This window comes from Asterias rubens, chromosome 3 (assembly GCF_902459465.1).
Source record: "Asterias rubens chromosome 3, eAstRub1.3, whole genome shotgun sequence".
NCBI classification, from domain to species: domain Eukaryota; kingdom Metazoa; phylum Echinodermata; class Asteroidea; order Forcipulatida; family Asteriidae; genus Asterias; species Asterias rubens.
In genome coordinates this window covers 17,164,985-17,192,197 of record NC_047064.1, presented here as the reverse complement: position 1 = coordinate 17,192,197, position 27,213 = coordinate 17,164,985, and the positions used below count along the sequence as shown (strand labels likewise).

The 27,213-nt window shown below is 39.5% G+C and overlaps 1 protein-coding gene across 1 annotated transcript; it reads right to left on the bottom strand.

The window, feature by feature from the left end:
• Positions 1–2,779: 2,779 nt before the first annotated feature.
• On the bottom strand, positions 2,780–24,089 carry LOC117287839 (platelet endothelial aggregation receptor 1-like). Its single transcript, XM_033768390.1, has 9 exons — positions 23,420–24,089; positions 21,800–21,892; positions 20,748–20,842; positions 20,220–20,429; positions 18,172–18,616; positions 7,190–7,302; positions 6,848–7,067; positions 5,387–5,472; positions 2,780–4,709 (listed from the first exon to the last, which is right to left on the bottom strand). The coding sequence occupies exons 1-9, from the start codon at positions 23,710–23,712 to the stop codon at positions 4,189–4,191; spliced, it is 2,076 nt and encodes a 691-aa protein (XP_033624281.1). The 5' UTR covers positions 23,713–24,089; the 3' UTR covers positions 2,780–4,188.
• Between the last annotated feature and the right edge of the window lie 3,124 nt (positions 24,090–27,213).

The following is a 27,213-nucleotide window of genomic DNA, read 5'->3' as shown; positions in this document are numbered from 1 at the left end:
AATTGGCCTAACCCCCCCCCCCCCAAATATATCTGAGAGGGACTTTCTGAATAATGTCACCAAACTCTTTGCTTTGTTTCAGTTTGTTTACACTCAATATCATCTAAACAAAACTGACTTCCGAGCATCGCAGCCAACCCGGATTAGATACTGTAAACATTTATGCTTATTTGCAAGCGGCATGATAAAATAGTGATATAACACACATTGTATATTCAAAACTTGTCTAATTGCTAAACATGTCTGGACATTTTAAACACTGACGAGAATTTGACATGTCCGCAAAGTCACTATTAAGACGAACTTATTGCCTTTATCTCTTTACGAGGAAATCCTATTTAAAACAGGGCCATTTGGTTTAACTCCAAGAGGTCATGACACTGACCTTGGGATGAAAAAATAAACCGCACAATGTCCAGATCTAGAGAGTCCCATAAAGCTGAAAAAACCCGAGGCTTTAGCTGGAAAAAAGAAGCAACCTAGTACAGCAAAGCGCGCAAGGCGCCCGCCGAATGAAGTACTGCCGAACGAAAACGCCACGACGCGAACGCTCCAAGTTCATCCCATTTCGTCACCAGAGAGCAACTTTGAGCAACACTGGACACTGTTGGTAATAGGAGACTTTCCAACTCTAGGTGGCAGCAGACATACCGGGTAAATTTCCATTGTTTACGTAGTTCTGAACATGCGCATAATTCTGAGAACCATGGATTTACCCGGTAAGTCTGCTGCCCTCTATCGTCCCAGAAAGTCTCCCATTGTGAAAGACCAGTCTTCTGATACTTTGTGTATCTCAAAATATGCATAAAGTAACAAAACTGTGAAAATTTGAGCTCAATCCGTCGTCGAAGTTGCGAGATAATAATGAAAGAAAAAAAAGTTGTGTGCTTTCAGATGGTTGATTTCGAGACCTTAAAATTTAATTCTAAATCTGAGGTCTCGAAATCAAACTCGTGGAAAATTACTTCTTTCTCGAAAACTATGTAACTTCAGAGGTAGCTGTTTTTCACAATGTGTTATTCTATCAACCTCTCCCCATTACTCGCAACCAAGTAAGGTTTTATGCTAATATTTATTTTGAGTAAATACCAATAGTGTCCACTGCCTTTAAAGCTGAAAATATGGAGGCTTTAGCTGGAAAAAGAAGCAACCTAGTACAGCAAAGCGCGCAAGGCGCCCGCCGAATGAAGTACTGCCGAACGAAAACGCCACAACGCGACCGCTTCAAGTTCATCTAATTTCGTCCCCTGATAGCAATATTTTGTTCAAGTACATCAATTGTCACGGTTGTAGTGCTTTTCAACGGGGAATTTGTTTTTCTAAATCGATTAAAACAAAGGAAACATTGAAAAACAAAACGAAAACCCAGGAATATTTTTGAGATGACAGTTCTATAGGCCTGCTACATACAACAAATTTCCTCGGATATAGGGAATGTCGCGACATTTACAAAACCACAAGGTACATGATAGGATACACCTTAAACACAAGGTACTATTGTAGACATTTACCACAAGGTACATGGTCGACCTTTACCACAAGATACATGGTAGACCATTAACACAAGGTATTTAATAGATCTTTACCACACCACAAATTACGTATACCTTTGCCACAAGGTATGAGGTAGACCTTTGGCCTAAGCTATTTAATATACTATTAGCGAAAGGTACATGTTAGACCTAACACACATGTTAGACCTTTACCACAAGTCACAGAGTAAACCTTTACCACCAGTCAAATGGTAAACCTTTACCACCGGTCAAACGGTAGACATTTACCACAAGATACATGAATACACCTTAACCACAAGGCATTTTGTAGACATTTACCACATACATGGAACAAATTGCCAGCACTAGTAAAATCATCTGTTTCTTTAACACAATTTAAGAAAAACCTCAAGACACATCTTTTCAACCAAGTATTTGAGAAAATGGTTTGATTTCTACCCTTCGCTGTTTTCTTTGATATTGCATTTGTACTGTAATTCTCTTCAACATGTTCTGGATTTCTTCTTAGCTTAGGCTTACGTTTCAATTTTGGTTATGTACATGTAAATATTATTCTTTGTATTTAGCGCCATGAGCACTTTGATGGATTTGTGCGCTTTATAATTTCTCATTATTATTATTATTATTATTACATGGTCGACCTTTACCACAAGGTACCCGGTAGACCTTTACCACAAGGTAGGAGTAGACCTTTACCCGACGTATTTAATAGACTTACCAAAGGTACATGGTACACCTCAAGACCACAATGTACGTGGTACACCCAACCACTGGATCAATTTCGCTTATGTCTTCGAACAACCATTATCAAGAATATAGGATCTGAGGCATTGCATGGTGAGGTTGAGGTTTCAATATACTATTTGATTTGTGGTAACACCATGTGTATACATGTTTCTACTTGCCAAGTAGAGTTGTTCTTAGAGAACTGTCTTTCTTTATTCTATTACCGCGGGTAGATTTATCGGATGTTCGGGAGACTTCTCTGAGTTCTGAAAAGAACAACTGTTCAAAAATAGTTGCTTACACTAATTTACTAACAAGGAAGGACAAAAGTTGGCTTTCAGTAGTGTAAGAAAGGGGGAATTGCAAAACACATCTTACTTAACGCCGATCACCAAACTACAAAGATTGAATACATCATTTTTTTCCAGTTAAAACTTTTATATACATATAAATTCTTACATCTTTATATAGAAGATTAAATTTCTATTTCATCATTAAAGTCTTTCACAATTATACTTTTAAAATTAAAATTATACCCAATCTTGTGAATAATAAAAAATAGTTACATAAAGTATAAATTGTGTATTGTTATATTATTGTACATGCATATGCAAAAGACCCATAATAAATGATAGATTACAATATTGTACCAATTCGTGCATTGGCTGTACGGATTGCTTATATCATAGTCTTCGAACCGTCATCATCAACAGAAGTACATTATACACGTATGTAAAGGACCTTCGGGGATGTACTTGGGTACTATCCACTCCCAATATTAAAAGAACACATTGCCTTGGATCGGTCGAGTTGGTCTTTGAAAAGCGTGTGTAACCGTTTGTTCTAATAATATGCATATGATTTGATAGACAATTTAAAAGTAGAATATAACGATCCACACAAGTATCACTCGAAATTGCGTGGTTTTCCTTTTATCTTGTCGACTAACACGGTCGGCCATTTATGGGAGTCAATATTTTGAAAGTCGCATCCGAACTTCGGCCGAGTTCGAAAATGTTGATGTTCAATCGCAAGAGGGCGCCAAAGACAATCACTGGCGAACCAACGTAGTTCAATGCCGTTAAAAAACAACCTTGTGGAAGTTCAACAACTGCCAGGAAACATGATAGTGTAGTGTGTAAGAGCATCAACCGAAACTCGCCCGAGTTCGAAATTGGTTAAGCTCAATTGCAAGAGGGCGCAAAAGACAATCACAGGCGAACAAAAAATTGTTATACCGTTTAAAATCACCTTGTGTGAACATCGGTGTGAACACGGACGAGACGCTGAAACGGTGAGGGCAGTATAGCGCCGATGTCAGCTGAATAAAAAAAACCAATTTGTTTGAAAAACACTTGCTTTTCTGTACATGTCAGTACATAAGAGAGGTAGGCCTAGTACTGATTTTCTTTTTGTTCGTATAAATAAGGGCTAAAGCTAGAAAGTTTGTACAAACTTCAACATTGCTGCCGCAGTCAATAACGATATCAATATAGACCAAGAAAAAGCTGTTGAATTCGGATGTCACCTCAGTGAAATACCAAAACATAATATTCTGTTTGAAAACAAAAATCATATTTTGTTATAAGCCCGTACATGTCCAATAAGAGGGGCTGTGCTGCATGATTCCCTGATTTTCTTTTGTATGGAAAGTAAAGCCAGCACCCTCTATCCGATCATGGTTTCATATATGGCTATTAAGGGCTAAGGCTAAGCAGTTTATAGACGATAGCCATAGACAACCATGTATACTTCGCTTTGGAAAGGGCAATAGCACCATGGCATGTTCTCCTTGAGTAAAATTTGTGCTGGAGCATTTCAAGGGCACTTAGGAAATGACCAGGGGGCATGGAGGCAATCGTTCGTTGCCTCCGTGAAGTATCAGGCCTGCATAGACCAAGACAAAGCTGCTGAATTTTGGATGCCACCTCAGTGAAATTCCCACCTCTCACATCGTCAGATCTGTGTAGGTATCATCCGTACGTGATGAGGGAGCCGTCAGATAGGTGTAGTCTCCATCATCCGCACTGCCGTCTACTGCCCTCTCCAGGGTACCCTGAGGGGTGGGCACCTCATGCCCAGTGCTCCCGCCGTAGAGGGGGTTGGCGATTCGACTCTGTGAACGCCCGGGGTTCAGTCGACCGTCTAACTTTTTCTCCAAGGTATGTGTGGGTACCTCATACCCAGCGTTCCTGCCGTAGAGGGGGTTGGCGACTCGACCCTGTGACCGTCCGGGGTTCTGTTGGCTGTCTAGCGCCCTCTCCAGGGTTCCATTCGGGGTGGGTACCTCGTAACCCGAAATGCCCGGCTGGTACAAAGGGTTGTCGATTTGACTACTGTCTTCGTATATATCCAGGTAGGAGTTGGGACGGTGGGTGCCTGGTATGTATTCGTACCTGTGGGAATCTCTCTCCGAGGTATTCCTTGAGGGCGGTAGAGTGGAAGGATCTCGCGGAGGTGGAGATGGTCCTGGGGGAATAAATATCGAACATACTTTATTATAGGCACAGCCGTCGATTTCACCAATCTCTTCCAAAGTAAGGATTAACGAGTCCCAGCCTTGCACTGTAAGATTTGAGTCTTAAGATTAGTCCCAGCCTTGCACTGTAACATTTGAGTCTTAAGATTAATCCTTAAGTTAGGACTAGTTACTCGTCCTAACTCGGGATAGGAATAATCCTATCGTTTCGTGAAATCGGCTGCTGGACACCTTTGGTAATCAGCCGTTTGAGAGTTAGATTTGAATACAGTATGTATACAATGACTTGCTAAGTCGCAATGTACAGCTTGCATTTGAAGTCCTCAGACTATAGAGACAGTTGCTATGTCAAATGGTACAGGTAAGCCTTTGCCCCTAAACATGTGATATCGCAACTGTAACTTGTGATCAAGCTAGTCATTGTACCAGACAATATTCAAATCTAACACGCAAATGGCTGATTGTCAAAGACCAGAGTATCCTCAATTGGTGTATCCTTTTATATTAAATGCATAACATATTCAATCTGAACTCAATATTGGTCAAAGAAGTGGCAATAAAATAATGAAGTTAAAAAAAACATCCATTTGCAAAAACTTGTTGAATTTTGTGTTCACTTCCAACATATCATAAGCAATAGACAGATGCAACAGTGAACAGTTCCTACCAGAATAGCGTTCGTTTAGATTCGACGTCGCAGAACCATTCTGGACTGCGGCTCCATTGACCAATGAAAGGCGAGGATTCGGTACTCTAAGAGTGAGAGAAAAAAAAAACAGAAACAGAAAGAACAACACAATATTAGGAATGTCAAAGTCGAAAGTTTATTTGTTTGCCCAGTGCAAGCAATGGGCCTTGTTTTTGCCATCTTAACCAACTACTAATACAAATAATGTTAACCTACAGTACAAAGTGTACACGAATGAAATGTGAAGCCTTTGTTTACATTGATTTGAATAATTTAGAAAATGCCTAGCTCGAGTGGGCAAACAAATACCCAAAACACCTAAAAAATAGTACCCAAATAACCACGTCAATAAACCCCAACACCAAAAACCAACAAACAAACAAGCAAGCAAACAAACAAACAAACAAACACCTCCAACACACCAACTGGCAAACACCCTTACACCCTAAAGAAAACAAAACTCCAAACAACGTCAAAACAAAGTGTATGGCCACTCCCCAAAGTCCGTATAATTTGAACGATCTCGTTTATTATCATCCGGTGCGCTGCGATCTTAATGTTAACTACAGCTGATCTTAATTTGTAATGGGTAAAGAGATTCACAAAAAGAGAGCAAGTTCGAGTGTGCTCATTATATAATCGACTACTGACCAGCAACGTACATGCGCAACGACGACTCGCTCGCACGACCGGTTTAGAAGCCTAGTCAATTTCGACATAGTTACACTGGTTCCCCACTACAACTGCTAGCATGGGACAAGCCTTTGGGACCACGTGATAACCTTTTAATACCGCAGTAGATTCTTGGCATTTCTCACAATACAAAGATAATAATTATTACCAACGAGGAGGCACGGACCAGAATCAGGCAAGTCATTGAACCCTACGAAGATCTCCTGACCACCGCGAAAAAAAGCGTAAACTGAAGTGGTACTTGCTAAGACGATTCTGCAAGGCACTGTTAACAGGGGGAAGATGGAGAGGCAGGCAGAGGAAAAAATGGTGGGAGGACGACATCATGGAGTGGACGGGCCTGACGCTGAATGACTCCCCGAGAAAGTCGGAGGAAACTGATTGACAAGTCTTCAAGGGGTGGTGCCCCCACGGTCAGATACCGGGGCCTCACAACTCATTCCTCCAAAGATATCTACAAGTTCTCCTTCATGCCAACAGCAGTCAGACTATGGAACGCACTCCATGCAGACGTCATCACCGCTTCATCGGTGACCGTCTTCAGGTCACACATCTACAACCACTAGTTTTAACTAGTGTTGTTTTTACTTGCACTTATTTTCTAAGCACAACTTTTCACCTGTTTCACGCACACCTAGTCTTCACCTCAGCTTTTACATCCAGAAGTGGACTTTGGATAGGTAACAGGTAACTTTTGGTACCAATCGATTGTTGCCCAGAGTCTAATACATGTAAATGGTTACTTACGATGTGCGTTTCTTTCGACATTTCATGGTTACTACTATCGCGATGACAATGGCAACCACAGCTACTGCAACACCGGTTGACGCAGCAATGATGATAATGGTATTGGGATTCGTGGACAGACCGCCTGACCCGGCAACAGTAGCAACGGTATCGGGGTTCGATGGTGTCGTTGTTGATGGTGTCCTTGTCGACGGTGTTTTGGGGGACGCAGTTGGATATTCTGAAAACAAACCAAGATAATGTTTGGTCATCTGTATGTCTTGGTATAGATTACATCAGATACAACTTGATTAAATCCAAAGCTGGAAATAACAAAACACTGTCTCTCATTAATTATCTTACCATCCGGGTTGAAACAGCGCCCACTTATGGGCTCACAGTCTTGGTCGTCTGAACAACCACAATCCTGCGTACAGTCAGAACCCCACTCGTCATACATACACGGCAATGTACACCTATAGAAACAACATTTATTGCAAACATCGTCAGGTCGCCTTTCAATTAATGTAAGACAGATATACTTTGTTATTAAAGGAACACGTTGTTGGGTCAAAAATTTGACTCCCATTAATGGCCGACCGTGTTAGTCGACGAGGTAAAAGGAAAACCACGCAAGTTCGAGTGATACTTGTGTGATTAATTATATTCTACTTTTAAAATATCTTTCTAATCATATCGTCAGCGACGCCACGAAGTAGCACTGTGCCATACCATAATGCAATATACAAAAAAAAAAAATATTTTTTTTTTTTTTGGATTTACGTGCAAAGTTAGTCAAAATCTTCCTTTTCCCAAAATGTTGAGGTTCCAAGTCCGTTGTCTTGGTAATTACGCTAATGAGTGTGTTGAATTTTCGCCAAGTTGGCGATTTTTCGTTTTCACGAAGTAGCACAGAAGTCGGTGCTACTTCGTGAAAACGGTATTGAGCGATTTTTGAGGTTTTGCGGTTTCACGAAGTAGCACCGCAATCTCGTTCTCAGAGTTTTACTTTACACAAGTACAAGTTAACGCACGAACGCGATCACAATAGAAACGACGTTGCATTCAAAATGGCGCCACTCCAGTCTTTCCGGGATGCCGGTTTGGTTGTCATCGACAACTTAACATACAGCTTAAACAATGGGTGTAAGTATAATAATTTTAATTCGATTTATTTAATAAACTAGCGCTGATCATTTATAAAGCAATCTCATGTCTCAAGAATCCTGTATAATTCAAATAAAACCGGACAAAGCCGGCAGACAGTCAGACGGTAGACTAAGTTTTGGTTGTCATGGACATGGTTGTATGTAAACTTACATGTACACCGTACTAATTATCGGGCCTAATTATCACGTACTACTCCTAGTCCTACACAGTAGTACTACAATACAGAGTACAGACATCCAGAGAGAGCTATAGGCCTGATATTATGACCGTTGGGCCATGAGAATGCATGACTGGATTTATAATAATATTTATCACTGTATCACTGATGATAGTGATACATAATTCCAATTGTAATATTATAATTATTAATACTATAATAATAATAGTCACACTGTGAATGTGACTGATAATAGTGGTGATACTATCACGATCAGTCTCATTCATGCAAGGGTAGGGCTAGGCTGTAGTAGGTACGTACTGTACTAGTACTAGTAGTAGGCGTACTAGTAATACTTGAAATTCTAGTACTCTTTATAGTGGTATAAATCACTGACATTACTGCAAGGCCTTCTCCTCTCTGACTGTGATTATAAAGAGTAATTTGATTACGCCTGGCCTAAGTCGTTCATATTGACTCATCATGATGACTGTGCACAGTATTGTCATCAATGAGCCGTCTCCATTAATGTTGATGTGTTTTACATTGAGAAATGTTTATCAAATATCAGTTTCATGTTTACTAATTTGTTTATCCTATCTAGTTCATGTAATCTGCATATACGTTGTCATTGGAATCCTGTTTGCATGCTTTAATATAATGTGTGACGGAATCACTCCCTTCACTTCTTCCTTGTGCTTTAATTTGCAGAATTTGGAGTGATGTATTGAATCGTGCATCGGGGAATTCCAATATTATATAAGATGTCAAGAAAACAGCAGTAAGTTGATTGTATTCTCTAAAATGTACAGCATATTACTTTGAAATAATGACATTCGTACATAATCTACCAATCTACATTTAAAAACAAATTCTAATTAAACATGCATGCCAGTATTTTGTGACATGGACAATCCGAATTTAGGAACTAGATGCCTTACTTTTGACTGCAATGGGGCACTAATGGCATTATAGGAGTACAACAATATTCCACAAACAAATCACACTTTTGAAGCAAATACTTTACATACATTTACAGTTTAAAAGATCTATGATCAATCTCAACCTTGGAATTAGGACATACTGCTTTATAAAACGTCTCATTGCTTCTTTACCACACTATTTGTATGGTTTGACCCCAGTCTTCATATAAAAGGGTGCCACCTTGCAGTCAAAAATAAGTCATGGTGATATTTGAAGTTAACATACATCTGGGTTGAAGATGTAGAAAATACCTGTGAGGAACAAGTTCACCGGTAACGTCATATATTTTGAAGGCTTTAAATTGAATAGACATTTAAAAAACGAATAACTCAACAAAAGTAATGATCTAGAGATTATCACTTGTGACTATAATGGTCAAGGTTTAGGAACTATGTGAATTGACACAGATAAAGCACATTAAAATGTTTTGTCCAATCATGTTTTGCATAAACTGATTTCAGGGGGGAGGGGTGTTAATGCAACACAACATCCTACCCCAAATTATATACAAAAACAGTTGCTAGACAAGTTTACATCTTATTTTCAAAGGACAGGTACACCTGTGCATTCATGTTTGTCTATGTTGTAATACAGATTTATCTTTTTTACAGATTGGATCCCCAAACTGATCTTTTGGTGGAATGGAAGGATGGAACTAAAAATGTGGTCAAGATACAGGACATCATCCTAGTGAGCAGAAAGCTTGAAAAGGGGTGCAAAATATCAATGAAATGGGGACAGCAGACATGGGAAGGACGGGTGCTAGATGTTGAAGGCAACACCGATAGTGATGATGATTCGGATTCCGATATTCCTCTTGCTCAGCTAAAAGCAAACAACCAAACCAAAGCTCAAGGTAAGCACCCTACTGTACTTTCATTTTATTAATAAACTGAGAATACTGAAATTTCATAAAATTATTTTTGTCTCTCTCTTAATTTGCATGGCAGTAATGTCATGAATACACTTGCATGTTTAAAACTCATTTATTATCAAACTACACCCTCAATGTTGGTGAAAGTTTTAAGTACATGTAACAAACATTTCAGGTGGACCTGTAAACAAACTTGCATCAGACGCACGCCTAATCAAATATAATTTCCAATCATAGATAAATCAATCAATCGTAAAACTAAACAAAATACATTTTCATTACTGATTTTACGTACTAATGTCAGACATATAATAATATGATAACTGTCCATTATCATTTTATGTTTTTCTATTTTATCTTACATTAGATACGTATGGCTCATCACAGATGCCTGCAAGATGTGACGATTTTTTCTGCAGCGGAGAGGTCTGGGCAGCTTGTAACAAATGTTTGTGTTTCCTTTGCTATGACCATTTTCTAGTAAATAAGGATTGTAGTACACATAATCTGTATCATGGCTTAACACACACATCAGCTTCCATATTACAAACAGAAACACCCTTGTGTGCATCACCAAGTGGAGTTTATGGGCATGGTTTGCAGTATCAAACTTTAAATTCAGAGCTTTTTGATAGTTCATCTACATCTTTCACAGAGTTGCTGTTAGCTGGACATGATGAGTCTGTAGCCACTCTTCCTTCATCATCCAGCTACCCTAGTTCCAGTCGTACTCCTTCAACTTTGTCTGTGGGTGGATGTGCCCCCTTAGCTGGACATGACGGTCTTACATCTCTGTCTTCAAATAGCAGTGTGCCTTCTACACGACCCCCTCCTTCAACTTTGTCTGTGGGTGGATGTGCCCCCTTAGCTGGACATGACGGTCTTACATCTCTGTCTTCAAATAGCAGTGTGCCTGCTACACGACTCCCTCCTTCAACTTTGTCTGTGGGTGGATGTGCCCCCTTGGCTGGACATGACGGTGGTCTTACATCTCTGTCTTCAAATAGCAGTGTGCCTTCTACACAACCCCCTCCTTCAACTTTGTCTGTGGGTGGATGTGCCCCCTTAGCTGGACATGACGGTCTTACATCTTTGTCTTCAAATAGCAGTGTGCCTTCTACACAACCCCCTCCTTCAACTTTGTCTGTGGGTGGATGTACCCCCTTTACAGCTGGACATGACGGTCTTACATCTCTGTCTTCAAATAGCAGTGTGCCTGCTACACGACTCCCTCCTTCAACTTTGTCTGTGGGTGGATGTACCCCCTTTACAGCTGGACATGACGGTCTTACATCTCTGTCTTCAAATAGCAGTGTGCCTTCTACACAACTCCCTCCTTCAACTTTGTCTGTGGGTGGATGTGCCCCCTTAGCTGGACATGACAGTCTTACATCTCTGTCTTCAAATAGCAGTGTGCCTTCTACACAACTCCCTCCTTCAACTTTGTCCGTGGGTGGATGTGCCCCCTTAGCTGGACATGACAGTCTTACATCTCTGTCTTCAAATAGCAGTGTGCCTTCTACACAACTCCCTCCTTCAACTTTGTCCGTGGGTGGATGTACCCCCTTTACAGCTGGACATGACGGTCTTACATCTCTGTCTTCAAATAGCAGTGTGCCTGCTACACGACCCCCTCCTTCAACTTTGTCTGTGGGTGGATGTGCCCCCTTGGCTGGACATGACGGTCTTATATCTCTGTCTTCAAATAGCAGTGTGCCTTCTACACAACTCCCTCCTTCAACTTTGTCTGTGGGTGGATGTGCCCCCTTAGCTGGACATGACGGTGGTCTTACATCTCTGTCTTCAAATAGCAGTGTGCCTGCTACACGACTCCCTCCTTCAACTTTGTCTGTGGGTGGATGTACCCCCTTTACAGCTGGACATGACGGTCTTACATCTCTGTCTTCAACTAGCAGTGTGCCTTCTACACAACCCCCTCCTTCAACTTTGTCTGTGGGTGGATGTGCCCCCTTAGCTGGACATGACGGTCTTACATCTCTGTCTTCAAATAGCAGTGTGCCTTCTACACAACTCCCTCCTTCAACTTTGTCTGTGGGTGGATGTACCCCCTTTACAGCTGGACATGACGGTCTTACATCTCTGTCTTCAAATAGCAGTGTGCCTGCTACACGACCCCCTCCTTCAACTTTGTCTGTGGGTGGATGTGCCCCCTTGGCTGGACATGAGCATTTAGCTTCTCTTCCTTCGTCGGCCAGCTTGCCTAGTTCACAAGCTTCATGGTATGATGCACACAGTGAACACTATGATGTGCAGCCAGATGATTTTAGAGTTGATGGTGAGTCAAGACCACTCTCTCCAAATGTTGTTAAAACACCCAAAAGCAAAAATTTGGCAGTTAAGCACAACAGAAACAGAGGAAACGCCTACATAATGGAAAAATCAAACAAATGTGTACCGTCAAAACATGGACAATTAGGAGAGAGTAACTGCTGCTTTTGCAAGTTCCAAGGTCGAGATTGCCCTAAGATTTCTACGGAACAACGTCACCAAATCAGGGAAGCCTATTACAACATGGCAGATTTGCAGAAACAACGTGAGTGGATAATAAGACACGTAGTTGTGAACCAGGTTTCAGATTTAAAGCGCAATTATTCCTACTATCTGCCACAGATAACCAAGGAGGGCCAGAAATGGAAGGTATGTCGTCAGATGTTTACAAGTACAATTGGTGTTTCTGTTTGTCAAGTCCGCACTGCTTTGAGTAAGATTGACCAGTTTGATGTACTAGAAGGAGAGAAACGTGGTGGACGACAAATGGTTGAAAAGGACCAAACGAAGAGAGAGCAGGTAAAAGCTCATATCAATAAATTTCCGCGAATGGAGTCACATTACTGTAGGGCCAATTCAAAATGCCAGTATCTTTCACCTGACCTTAACTTTTCAATAATGTATCAGATGTATCAGAAAGATCACCCAAATGGAGCATCCATGACCTTCTATAAGACGGTTTTCAAGTCATTCAACCTGAAATTTCACCATGCCAAAAAAGATATGTGTGGCTTATGTGAAACGTTTCACCATGCAAGTGCTGAACATAAGAAGGAACTGCAACAGCAATACGACAGACATGTGCTGGAGAAAGAAAAATCTCGTGAATTGAAAAATATTGCCAAAGAAAAAGCCACCATTGATAACAAATACCATGCTGCTGTCTTTGACCTTCAACAGGTGATATACCTGCCAAAGTCTGATCGTTCGGAGCTTTTCTATAAGCGTCGACTTTCATGCTTCAACTTCACAATATTTGAGTTAGCAAGTAAAGACGGTTTTTGCTTTGTATCACATGAAGGTCGCACAGGACGTGGGTCTTGTGAAATAGCATCCTTTCTTCATCGGTACCTTTCTACAGTTGATGAACAAGGTTGTGAGACAGTGGAGTTGTATTCTGACGGCTGCATTGGGCAAAACAAAAACTCAATTATCCCGGCAATGATTTTGTATTTTGTTGAACGTTCAATATCTGTTCAGCAAGTAACATTGAATTTCTTTGAAACAAACCACGGTCAGTCAGAAGGTGATGCAATGCACAGTACCATTGAGAGGCAAATGAGGCAGATTGGTGAAATGTTTGTGCCCTCACAACTAGTAACACTCATCAAGATGGCCCGTAAGAATCCAAGACCATATCGTGTAACTTCAGTAGAGTCATCAGATATATTGGACTGGAAGACATATAGCCAAAGTCGGGGGTTATTGTGTGTGCGGTCTTCAGAAGCTGGCACTAAGGTTGACTGGAAGAAGTTCATGCAGATCAGAGTGAACAAAAAATATTCTAACACGATACAGTTCAAGTATTCACATGATGACGATGACTTTGAAACACTCAGAATCGATGGCAGGCGTCGACACTCTACTGATCAAGCCCAGCTTGCAGAACCACTACAATGTTACCCTTTAGGTGCTCATAGTATTCCTAAGGCAAAGTATGATGACTTGATTAGCCTGTGCACCGGACAGACTCCTGTAATTTCCCACCCCGACTATCAGGCCTTTTACAGGCAGCTCAGTCACTGAAATTGTGCAAATTAATTATGTAATTTTCAATAGGAACTTTCAGCATGCCTTGTTGAAGTGGTTGTCTAGATGAAATAGGACAAATTGCCACAAAGTAAAACATAACATAAACCAAATTCTCAGAATAATTTAGGCTGGTAAGCATTCGACTTCATGTTGTGTAAGGTTGTCTTTAACTGGGAGTGTATAACCCTTGCTCAACCAATCTAGATTGTCAGGGTTTCTACTGATAACTTTGATGGTAGACTTATTAAGCTTCTTTAGTACTGAAGTATTTAGTAATGATGATTACATGAGAACGAGGCTGTCTTCTTTTGAACATGACCAATCTAGATTGTCAGGGTTTCTACTGATAACTTTGATAGTAGACTTATTGAGCTTCTTTAGTACTGAAGTATTTAGTAATGATGATTACATGAGAACGAGGCTGTCTTCTTTTGAACATGACCAATCTAGGTTTTCAGGGTTTCTACTGATAACTTTGATAGTAGGCTCATTGAGCTTCTTTAGTACTGAAGTATTTAGTAATGATGATTACATGAGAACGAGGCTGTCTTCTTTTGAACATGACCAATCTAGATTGTCAGGGTTTCTACTGATAACTTTGATAGTAGACTTATTGAGCTTCTTTAGTACTGAAGTATTTAGTAATGATGATTACATGAGAACGAGGCTGTCTTCTTTTGAACATGACCAATCTAGGTTTTCAGGGTTTCTACTGATAACTTTGATGGTATACTTATTGAGCTTCTTTAGTACTGAAGTATTTAGTAATGATGATTACATAAGAACGAGGCTGTCTTCTTTTGAACATGACCAATCTAGGTTTTCAGGGTTTCTACTGATAACTTTGATAGTAGACTTATTGAGCTTCTTTAGTACTGAAGTATTTAGTAATGATGATTACATGAGAACGAGGCTGTCTTCTTTTGAACATGACCAATCTAGATTGTCAGGGTTTCTACTGACAACTTTGATAGTAGACTTATTGAGCTTCTTTAGTACTGAAGTATTTAGTAATGATGATTACATGAGAACGAGGCTGTCTTCTTTTGAACATGACCAATCTAGGTTTTCAGGGTTTCTACTGATAACTTTGATGGTATACTTATTGAGCTTCTTTAGTACTGAAGTATTTAGTAATGATGATTACATAAGAACGAGGCTGTCTTCTTTTGAACATGACCAATCTAGGTTTTCAGGGTTTCTACTGATAACTTTGATAGTAGACTTATTGAGCTTCTTTAGTACTGAAGTATTTAGTAATGATGATTACATGAGAACGAGGCTGTTTACTTCTTTTGGATGTTGTAATTTGAAGAGTAAACAGATATTTGTTGAATAATTTAATTATTTAAAGCTGAAAAGTTTTGGTTTGTTAGTTAATACTAATAATAGTAAGAATGAATTGACTTAATTGATCAAGTCGATGTAACTGTTTTCACATTTACAGTTAAAATCAAGACAGACTTATTAATTATTGCAGAACTCCAGAGACTACATGAATGGTCTGTGTAAACTTTCTAAATGACAAAATATTACAGAAACTGTTGCTGTTTTAGGTGACTCCTTAGGCTTTAATTTCCTAAATAGCGTGAGGAATGTCTTACTTGTTTGGTGAGGGTTAACTAAATGTACTATTTGTAAGACACAGATACTTACCTTAGTGTGCATAATTGAATAGCTATGCTAAGCCTTGAAAAGTAATAAGAATACAATTCTGTAATTGGACATTTCGTTTGCAGGGTACATGTATATTATGTCGACAAGGTTGTGTGCAACTCTTATGATGTGACATGACTAGTTTTCGAAGTGCAATTTAGTGAATCATCTGTGCCCAATTTCATGGCTCTGCTTACCGCGGATTTCTGCGCTTACATATCATAGAAATGTGCTAAAAGGGCTCCGTAAGAGCAGAATTCCGCGGTAAGCAGAGCCATGAAATTTTGCCAAGTTATGAATTTGTATGTGCATTTTTCAGTGAGTCTGAAAGGAAAGTAATTTGTTCAACATTTCTTTTATGAACTGAGAATGATTTACAAAATACCAAACAATGTTTCTATACACACTTATCATGGTGCTGCCATCTTGTGTCTTCCTTTCAAATTACTGTACCCAAACTGACACGGGAAGTATAATACTCTGGTTAATTTCTATGAAATAATTTGAACTATGAATGTTGTTGTGTATACAGGGAACTTGGCAACGATGGCTGCGGTATGATGAAGGTCTATAGACCTTTCTTTTGTTGATAAACAACCGCGCTGGTTGGCATGGAAGGCCAAATGTTAGCAAAACACTCAATCGTGTTAACAGATGTTTCAACAAAATTCAACATTTCCTGCAAACTTTCAATTCAGTAAAGTACCTCTCACGATTGGTTGCTTTGTGTCCAACAAATTCAACACTATTTTTGAATATTTGTGTAACATTTTTAAAAACTGTGGCTATCTTTTTTCGTTTTGCAATTATGGCTTTCTATAGTTTTTCAATCACGTTTGGCAAAAACTCGGGCTGTGACGCTGCAAAAGTAAGGTCGATACACGAAACTTGACAATCGTTCCTCAGTGTCATCATGTTTATTTTACCATATTCAATGAATTATTTAATGAAATTTTTAAATATTAAATATCAATTGTTTAAATTTACGAATGAATTACGAATTTGTATTTATATCGATCAAATTGTTAATATGTTTAAATTTACGAATGAATTACAAATTTGTATTTATATCGATCAAATTGTTAATAAAAACATCTCAGCGTTCATCATTTTGTCCAACGGATTTTTAATTTTATAAAACTTCATGTTTTTATGTGGGGTTTTTTTTTTGGGGGGGGGTGGTATGGGGAAAAGCAAATTCTCCTAAACCCATTTAACAACGTTTATAAAAACACTTTTGTTTAGGAAAGAGTTCTCAAAGATTAATAACACATGTGGTGCCATACTGGGGGAATATAGGCCCTAATAGTTAATTATTTTGTGGTAGTTTTGCGCAACCGTACTTTATAGTTTTGGGTTAGATTGCGTGTGTGTGCATGCGCGCACATACGTACTTTGTGTGGATTTTGTTTTCACGAAGTAGCACTGCAGTTGTGTGTGCGCGCACACACGTATTTTGTGTGGATTTTGTTTTCACGAAGTAGCACTGCAGTTGTGCGGCGCGCACAACACGTATTTCGTGTGGATTTTGTTTTCACGAAGTAGTACTGCAGTTGTGCGGCGCGCACAACACGTATTTCGTGTAGATTTTGTTTTCACGAAGTAGCACTGCAGTTGTGCGGCGCGTACAACACGTATTTCGTGTAGATTTTGTTTTCACGAAGTAGTACGCACCTTCATAGTTTAATAGCTTAATTATTAATTAATCCATCAAGAAGAAAACAATACATTTACATTATTCAGATATAGTTCTATGACGACGTACATTTTGTTATACCGTGCCCGCTTGTTATTTGCAAGATAAATGCATTTCAAACTTAAACACGCGTTATCTTCAGAACACATTTTTGGACTGTGGAAAGGTGCGTGCTACTTCGTGGCGTCGCTGACGATATGCATTTTATAACAAACGGTTACAAACGCTTTTCAAGACCAACTCGACCGATCCAAGGCAACGTGTTCCTTTAAAGATTGAAACAAAAATATTGATAAACACACGAGGGCGCTATGACAGTGTCATCTTAGAATAATACGTGCAAGTGCCTGGTATTCGTGCAATACACATGGTTTTAACTTAAATCTAGCTCAATGTGCACGATGCAATTTGAGTCCAACCAATACATAGAAAGTTGATTATCTTTGTTAAGGAACAGTTTCAAGCCTGTTTGGTTTGTTTTTAAAAGGGAGGGCACCACGGCAATTTTGAAAGGGCAATGGCACCAAGGCAGTTCCTCATCGGTAAAGGGCACCCTATGCGGACTGGAGGACGTTTCTACTGGAGCATTTCAATGGCACCGATGCTATGACTATAGGGGGCATGGAGGCAATTGCCTTCGTTGCCTCCGTGAAGTTCAGGCCTGCAGTTTGCCGAATTAGCATAAGAAATTTTATAATTACGGGTGGTTCAACTTCGTGCTTTTGAAAAAAATATTGTAACCAGCAGACTATCTGCGTAGTACTTACACATGTCCATTCCAACCAGCAGGGCAACTGTCACATCCACCGTGTACGTGATCACAAACAGCCCCGTCTGGACACGAACACGACCGGAGACATCCCGCCCCAAATGACCCGTCCGGGCACTTCCCGTCGCAGTTCTTCCCCGTCCATCCCGGGCGGCACTCGCACCGGCCGTCCAAGGGCCAGCAGTGGTCCGAATTCTCGCAATCGCACTCGTCGTGGCAAAAGCTACCATGGGTGGAGCCATTGCATGAGTGGGCGCAGAACCGCCCCTGCCAGCCATCGGCGCAGAAGCAGCTACCGAGGGAGGGATCGCACCGATAGTCGGTCAGGACATTCTCACATCTCTCGCAGTGATGGTCATCGGAACAGCCCGTAGTTGTAGACGCAGAAAAACAACTAACTTCACATTTACTACCGGCAAAACCGCCCTGACACAAACATAAACCTGTTTTATAGAGGAATAGATAGATAGATAGGTATAGATAGACCAATGTTTAAACAAATTGTAACAAAACCCAAAACAAACCCCATCACAATCAGAAGATTGAATGCGTCAACGTTTACATTACGCCTTAAACCAATTACAAATTCATTAAAATTACCATAATTTTTGGGGTTGAACAAAGAATTGACTATAGAGTGGGATTCGAACCAACGACCTCCGGATTAACGTGCCAGCGCTCTACCAACTGAGCTATCTAGCCCTATATTGGCGGTGTCCCTATTTTGTCAATATCTTTGTTCGGGGTGCCAGTCAGAAGCCATACAACCGTAACAAAATTACAATAACAAATATAAATAATACAATAACAAATATAAATAATACAAAGCAATTAAGAAAATAGACTTTATACTTTAGGGCACTCCCTAACTCAAGCTGTGCTTACTTGGTTGTTGCCCCCACCTGCATTTTGTTTATCACTTTGCTAACATTGTATTTATATTCATTAAGGAATTGAAAATAACTGTTGTACTGAACTTAACTGATCCGAACTAGACTAGACTGAATAAACATTTGCCAAAAGAAGGAGAAATAAAGTCAGACATATAGGCCTACATTAATTTCAGAAAAGAAGAAGAGTAACAAAAAGGAGCAGTATAACATTACTCATCACAAACATGAACCTGTGTATTGTAAAATAAAGTCAACATAGGCCTATAATAATTTCGGAGAAGAAGAAGACGAAGACAAAAGGAGCAGTAACATAACTCAGCACAAAACCTGTTTATTGTAAAATAAAGTCAACATAGGCCTACAATAGTTTCGGAAAAGAAGAATACGAAGACATAAAAAAGTTCCTTTTGAGCAAATAAATGAGAAAATTATGGTTGAGGTATTTCAACTCACAAGTCGACATTTTGTTTAGAAACTAAACTGAAACAAGAGGGGATTTTGCAGTTCTTTTAAATTTAGGGAAAATAGTGATTAGGCCTACACTTGGCAATATATGAAAAGCCATGTATAAAAACCAGGAAACTCAGAGTAAAACAAAAGTACACAATTCATATTTCGTCGAATAAGGAGAAAAGTTACACAAATATAATACACATCACAAAGCAAAGGTATACACAACTATAGAAATTAACAAAACACAATAAATTAATGCATGCATTGGGCACACACGATTGCATGATTCATACTGCAGTTGAAATCAAGTTAGGCAAATAACAACACCAACAATTCAAGATGGTTCGGGAGAAAAATAATTACAAACGTGTAAAAACACATCACTTTTATAACAAGGCACATGGAAATATAGACCAGTCTTTTCATTTGGTGTATCTCAACATATACATGTACACACAATAACAAACCTGTGTAAATTTGATCTCAATTGGTCGTCGAAGTTGCGTGATCATCTGGAAGAAAAAAACATCCTTTTCACACGAAGTTGTGTGCTTTCAGATGCTTGATTTCGAGACCTTAAAATCTAATTATGAGGTATCCATCTTCATCCACAGTGCGTAGTGACTCATGTCATGGCCAAACAACTTGACTCACAAGAGGCTGCTCGGCCATGACACGTCTTACAAAAATATGAACATACCTGAGATTCGGTTGCATGAGCCACCGTTCTGGCACTCACACACATCTTGACAGCCGTCCCCGTATCGACCAGGCGGGCAGGTGAGCTCGCAGTGTGGACCCCTCCAGCCCGGCCCGCAGTGGCATGTACCGTTTTTCGCGTTGCAGGTAGCACCGTTCTGACAGTTGCAACTCGACGAACAGTCTTGGCCAAAGGTGTTAGCTGGGCAAACTGCAGGTAAAGAAAAATATTTGGAATTTAACAAATAAACTGTTTGAATATTGCATATGGCAGTGTGGGACTGCTTGTAGAAATTATTTACATAAAAAAAAGCTCAAACATCAGGAAGAAACTACAATAATAGTAAACTTGGTCTCCAAATAGTCTCCGGAACATTGAACGGACATGTCCGTTCAAAGTGACTACTGTAAGTTCATTTTAAAACATATTGGTTTTAACGTTTGGTTTCAAAAGCTTGATATATAAAAGCTTGTATACACTTTTTGAAGTAATTTTTACTTCCAGCATAAAAAGCAGCAAGACACATACCGTTTGGACAGGCGTTGCCCTCCCGTAGAAATCCACCACAACACGTGTAGTTTACAATAGGTAGGTACAGCTCATCAGTACTAATAATACCAGACCTGTGAATGATCAACAGTCTAGTTATTTGGGCTCATTCAAGGATTTATCTATCACTCTGGGCCCAATTGCATGAAGCTATTAAAGCAGAAAATACTGCTTAGCAAAATTGCTCTGCTAAGCAAAAAATTAATCGGGCTCCAGTCACAACACTTTAAACTTTATGGACTTTTGGCTGATAACCAGCTTCTGCTTAAGTATATTTTTCTGTGCTTAGCAAGTTTGTGTGAATATGAAATTAGGCCCAGGTTGAACAGGGAACTTGTCCTTATGGTCAACTCGTCCTTAACCAACTCATACATTTTGTAAACTCACACTCTAATAGTAATACGCACATTAAATATACTTCTGCCAACTCGTCTTTCTATTGGACTCATTGAAGAATGTGTCCATCTGAAATACTTACGATAATAAATGCTACGCAAATCAACAATTATCTGAATTGACAAACCGTGCAAAAATGGAAAGGCCTAAAAATATAGTTTTATTTTTTTGGAAAATTACAAAGCTTTCCAATTTTTTTAATATCAAAGTAGGCCCATTGTTAAGTATTGTCAGCTAAACAATCAAGCTCTTATTTCATTTTAAAAGGCTCTGTACACAATTGGTAAAAACTGTTAGCATACAAATTTACTTGGTCACGAGCAATGGAGAGCAGCTAATAGAATAACATCTTGTGAGAAACGGCTCCCTCTGAAGTGTAGTTTTTGAGAAAGAGGTAATTTCTCACTCAATCAATAAAATACTTAATCAGCTGATTGTATTTTATTGTATGCAGTGAAAGCCCACAAAATAATGAGACAATTATTTCTTTAATTATTCTCTTGCAACTCTGATGACCAGTTGAGCCCAAATTTCCACATGTTTGTTAATTTATGCATTTGTTAACCAAGTTACAATACTGGTATAAATTACCAAACGTGGGGAAAACTGAGCGTGTTGAGTAGAATTGAATTTACCTCAGTGCATAGCAGGTTGCCGGGGAGTATATGGAATTGCACATGCTCATTACTTCATCAGCTGAACTCAGAAGGGAAGTGGCCAACCTCAAGCTGAAAAACAAGTTGACATCAACGTTATTTACATCAACCACATTCAATTGATTTGAAAGTGAATTGAATATTGTTTACGGGTATACAAACTTGGATTAAGCTTCTCTGTATAAGAGCAAAGAGCGATGAACGAGGTTGTATTAGGAACGAGGTTGAGATAAATTGAGTTTCTCAAACTCGCCCCCCCCCCCGGGGATCGGGATTTGACAATATGAATACAGTACTCTTATTCTCCCACGTCTTTGGCCTGACCCACTTCTTGGTTAGTCAATGACTCGGACTATGTGTCAAACTGACCCAAAAATGGGTCAATCTGACACAGAAATGTGTCAAACCGACGCAGAACTTGGAAGCAGCATTTCTTGACTAGTTTTGGGTCAACCTCAGGCGCTAGAAATGGGTTAGGCCCTCTGTGGCCAGGAATCCATGTGAATTCTGATCCGGCAATTTTGTTTAGAGTGTTCCTTTTCTTAAAGAACTCGCTCCTCTCATGTACATAGTTCATTCCTTATTTAATTATTACTTGCTATTACCATGGAGGTTCTACCTCCATGCTATACAACACTATGTGTGTGTATACTTATAATGCGTTTTTGATTGTGTTACCTTAGACTTGATTTAGTCAAGTCCCATTCTCGTGTGAGAGGTTCTTATCACTCCAACTTACTATCAAACAACGTAGCATACAGTACAGTGCGCGCTCGCCGTCAAAATGCGGTCTTGAGAATGCGGACCAGGTTGGGATGCAGAGCATCACAAAGCAGTAGCTTCATGGGGTGGCACGGGATTGGGACTTGAGTCAAGTCTAGTGTTACCTATGTTCTGTGATTTTCTCGTTTTGGATTATTTTCGAGAAAAAAACAACGATGGAATAAACGTCAAATTTAATGGAATTTAATTGGCAGAATAACATTTACCACGGACACCTTTCGTTTGTATTATTTACTTTCCTGGTAGTTAAACTATCAGTGGAATAGTAGACTTTGCAAGTCAATCGACTATTCTGAACATGGGGTCCGTGGGAGTGTTTGTTCGTTGGATGATTTATATTCCTTGGTGACAGGAATATTTGTAAATTGAAACACGTAGGGCCTACAAATAATAATAATATATTAAATAAACTAAGTAATATAAAAAAGGGACAGGCCCTTTTTCGGCATCGGTTACGAATTACTGATTTGCCAAGGGAAAACAAACAACACGGCTTCACGGAAGTATGTTTCAGCTAAAATGTTTCTGATTTCATGATGACTAGAACAAGTTGTTGAATATGGAGCATCACACATTTTCAAACGTGAATCTTAACTGTTTCAAAGAGAGAGAGAGAGAGTTGCTATGGTTATTAAATTGGGTGTGCGTACGGGTCACAATGCGTGTGTATGCCTCTTAAATAATTTTCACAGGTGTACCTATAAACCGTTTAAAGAAGTCAGTTGAAATGATAAAAACAAAAATAAATATCAGTATTTATCATTTTTAGAGGACGTGGTTTTATACGGGGTTTCAACAGAAAGTGAGTTTACATACCTTGTCCTGTTGCACACATTTTCCCCATCTAGATCAAGATTGAAGCTGTTACCACGCCATATTGCACCAAAACCACCATGATCATTAATAACCAACTCTGAAGAACACAGGGCTGGAAACATCACAAATACGATGGCAATTAAACACAAAGTCCAAGTAGAAAAGGTATTGCAGCTGTAATCCCACATGATACGGTGACGAGTTGTCCCTCCAATGTTTGTGGCCATCCCATTACATAGGCATGTTCTTTTGCATTGAGGATTCCTTCCGTCCAACTGCACATTCGCCACCATTTTAATGTAGTTCTATTTTCACAACTTCATGAATAACATTTCACACGTCAAAGCAGTTCACAGAAATTCGACAACGCAACTTCAATAATATATTTGAGTGACTGCACTTCTATACAATCAATCTGTAATATTGCAATATTCCAATTCCCAAATCCTGAAGTTTTTCTTGTGACGGCAGTTTGATTGTCCGCGTTGAAACCTGAGCAGCAAACATCCAGCACTCTATTTTCTTTTAAACAACTTCAAAAAAAATGAACTTCTTGATTGGATATTATCATTGCACACACGTCTTATTGATTTACTGTGGTTTATAACAACAACGTTGAAAAACAAGGTCGACTTGGTACCAGCACAGTCATCCTTCGTCAGCGTGTATATTGCAGTGGTATCACTGTCGGAATGCTGTCATAAACACCGCTTCAATGAGCACGGTATAGAAGTCTCTTTATTGATGCTCTCCATTGTGTAACATGACTCAGCCCTGCATTGTTCCCAAATGACGTACATGTAAACTCTTTTACAATGAACGAAAAGGCTGTGGATGATATTATGAATATGGATGCCTTTATAAGGACTTGTTGTATTTCTACCTCCATGTTGTTATGTAACCTCTTGACTGAGCGAGAGTGAAGCGAAATGGTGTGGGTGCTCTCTAAATGCAAAATGGGTGAAAAGGCACTCTTAAGAGCCATATGAGGGACAACTCTTTATCGAGTGGTCTTCCACTCTTTAGATTGAAGTTTGCATCTTTTTGAGTGATTTTTCTGTCCTGGAGTGAAACCCCTCTAAAAGAATGAAATAATCACCACTCTTTTTAAAGAGCCATATGGGGGACAACTCGAATGTAAAAAGTGACGTGTGTTTCACTCGTTTACAGAGAGTGTGTTACATTCAAGAGGCCAGTAGTCTGTACATTTCCACTGTCATAGGGATTTCAATTGGGATTTTTGTCCTGCTAAAGTGATTCAAAGGAAAAAAGGGAGTCATTCAGGGGTAAAAAATCAGAAAATCTTGGAGGATGGCAGTTCTACTACACTGAAGAAAAATTGCAACCCGTTGCCTTCGAATTTGGCACATTGGGCTATTAAAGGCAGTGGACACTATTGGTAATTACTCAAAATAATTATCAGCATAAAACCTCACTTGGTAACGAGTAATGGGGAGAGGTTGATGGTATAAAACATTGTGAGAAACGGCTCCCTCTGAAGTGACGTAGATTTCGAGAAAGAAGTAATTTTCCACGAATTTGATTTCGAGACTTCAAGTTTAGAACTTGAGGTCTCGAAATCAACCATCTAAACGCACACAACTTCCTGTGACAAGGATGTTTTTTCTTTCATTATTATCCCGCAATTTCGACGACCAATTGAGCTCAATTTTTCACAAGTTTGTTATTTTATGCATTTGTTGAGATACACCAAGTGAGAAGACTGGTCCTTGACAATTACCAATAGTGTCCACTCTCTTTCAAAAAAACAGTCTGTTGTGACGATGTAAACCTAAAGTAGACAGAAAAATTCTAGCGCAAACTCGTTGCTGAAGGTCGTTGCTGAACAATGGTCCGCTCTTTCAAAGCACTCACTACTCCTCTGAAAAATGTCATAATATTATTGCTAGAAGGTGTGGGGTCATAATATCCAGGCTACTCGTTCAGCGGGTGATTTCCATTTGGATGAGCCAAACTTAAAAATGCCTCGGCTGACATTACAATAGTAAAAAAGTTAAATGAATTTTGGTTCTCTGAAAATACATTGATTTACTGTCATATAGGCTGAGACACTTTCAAAATAAGTTATAAGGGGGTTATTTAAATAATTTGTATTTTATCATCGGTTGCTATAATTTTTATGAAGCTACACAGGCAAAAACGAATGGTGCGTTTTTTGCTTTTTTAAGCTACTGTGAGAACTTTTAAAAGAGTTCACCTAGTAAGCGTAACTCGCGCTGTGCAGATTCTTTGTCAAGAGCTATTTGTTTGAAAATAAGCATAAAACCCATACTTGTTTAAAAAAAATTGTAAGATGGTATGAACGAGCAAATTTTTGAGATATTTTTTGTGTCTCTTTTCATTCGAAGTCTACCTCCATGTCTATACCAAAAGAGTTGCAATGCAAGCTCGTAACGTATTCTGTCAATACCGTTTTTAGGAGATTTTATATGGGTACGGGGACTCTCTGCATGGTTGAAGGAGTAGAGGGGTTGAATTGTCCGAATTTCAATAAGATAAAAACATATTTTACGCATCTTGCTGTGTCCACTTTACCAACTGTTTTGCCTGAAATCAGGAGGGCATGCAGTTGCCCATCTGGTCCGTACACCCGTGGTAATTTTTAACTGATGGATGATAATTAATCATCTCTCTTTTTATGATTTCAATTTTCCAATCTGACGTCATAATTTTTTTTCTTCTGAACTAAATGAAATTTAGTAGTACGTGTTTGATCTCAAGAGGTTGCAGGTATTCTTGAGTGGGTTGCACTTAAAACACCACCCAATTAAACGACGAGCGCCCTCTATTGAGCGCCGATGTTTTATTCTGGCTGATTTTTTTAGACACCAACATTATTATCAATAGCGCCACCAGAATTTTTACGGTCGTATAAAGACCTGAAGAAACGAATAAGAAGTTATTTTAATTAATGGTTTTCGCACTGGGGAAATTGGCAGTTGATTTATATTCACCCCTTCTGTCGTTACATTATGGACTGTTCGAAACTATTACGGTCCACAGACCGCCAGATTTCGCAAACCATGGTTACCTTCGATTCCGTTTATTTTCACAAAAGCATTTCCACAAAATACATAACTACATTGTAATGTAAACCAGGGCCCAATTTCATGGCTCTGCTTACCGCCGAATTCTGCGCCTACGATCGCGATTCCCCGCTTACGCGCAAGCGCCGAATTTCTGCGCTAGCCTTGTAAGCGTAGAATGCCTAGTATAAACTTGAAGTACGCACGCGCAGAAGCCAAAATTCGCCGCTAACCCGTGAAATACGCTTGCCGTAAGCACATAATTCCCTGCTTCCGCAAGCGCCGATTATGTGCTTACGGTAAGCAGAGCCATGAAATTGGGCCCTGGTAGCTTGTAGCGGCTTGCCTTTACATAACCATACCCAGTTTGTCAGAATCTGTGTGGAGAACGAATTGTGAATTAAATGTTTAGCTTGTGGCAAGTCTAGGGCCTGCTAAACTGGGTATTGAAGCAACAATGCACAGTACCCCGCCCCCTCTAATCATCAAGGGAGAAAGCTAGAAAAATCGAAATGCGGTCTAACAGGGAAAAACAGAGCAAACCAAAAAAGGAAGGAGGAAATACAGGAGGTTTGGTTTTGGTTTTGGTTTCAGTTGTTGTTGATGTTGTTTTGTTGTTGCTGTAATTGTTGTTTTAAGGAGGAGGGTTGGGAATCCACTAAACATTTTATTCATAGTTCGTTCTCCCCACACATATTCTGACAATGCGTATCCAAAAGTCATGGACAAGTTTTCAGAGTATGGAAC

Bases quoted from the DNA above. Each gene is read 5' to 3' on its own strand.
- LOC117287839 (XM_033768390.1), bottom strand. From the start codon at position 23,712: ATGGTGGCGAATGTGCAGTTGGACGGAAGGAATCCTCAATGCAAAAGA. The intron at 7,303-18,171 runs GTAAGTACTACG...TTGTTTCTATAG, and splicing joins GCTGGTTGGAATGGACATGT to GTGTACATTGCCGTGTATGT. The intron at 5,473-6,847 runs GTAAGTAACCAT...TCTCACTCTTAG, and splicing joins TGTCGAAAGAAACGCACATC to AGTACCGAATCCTCGCCTTT.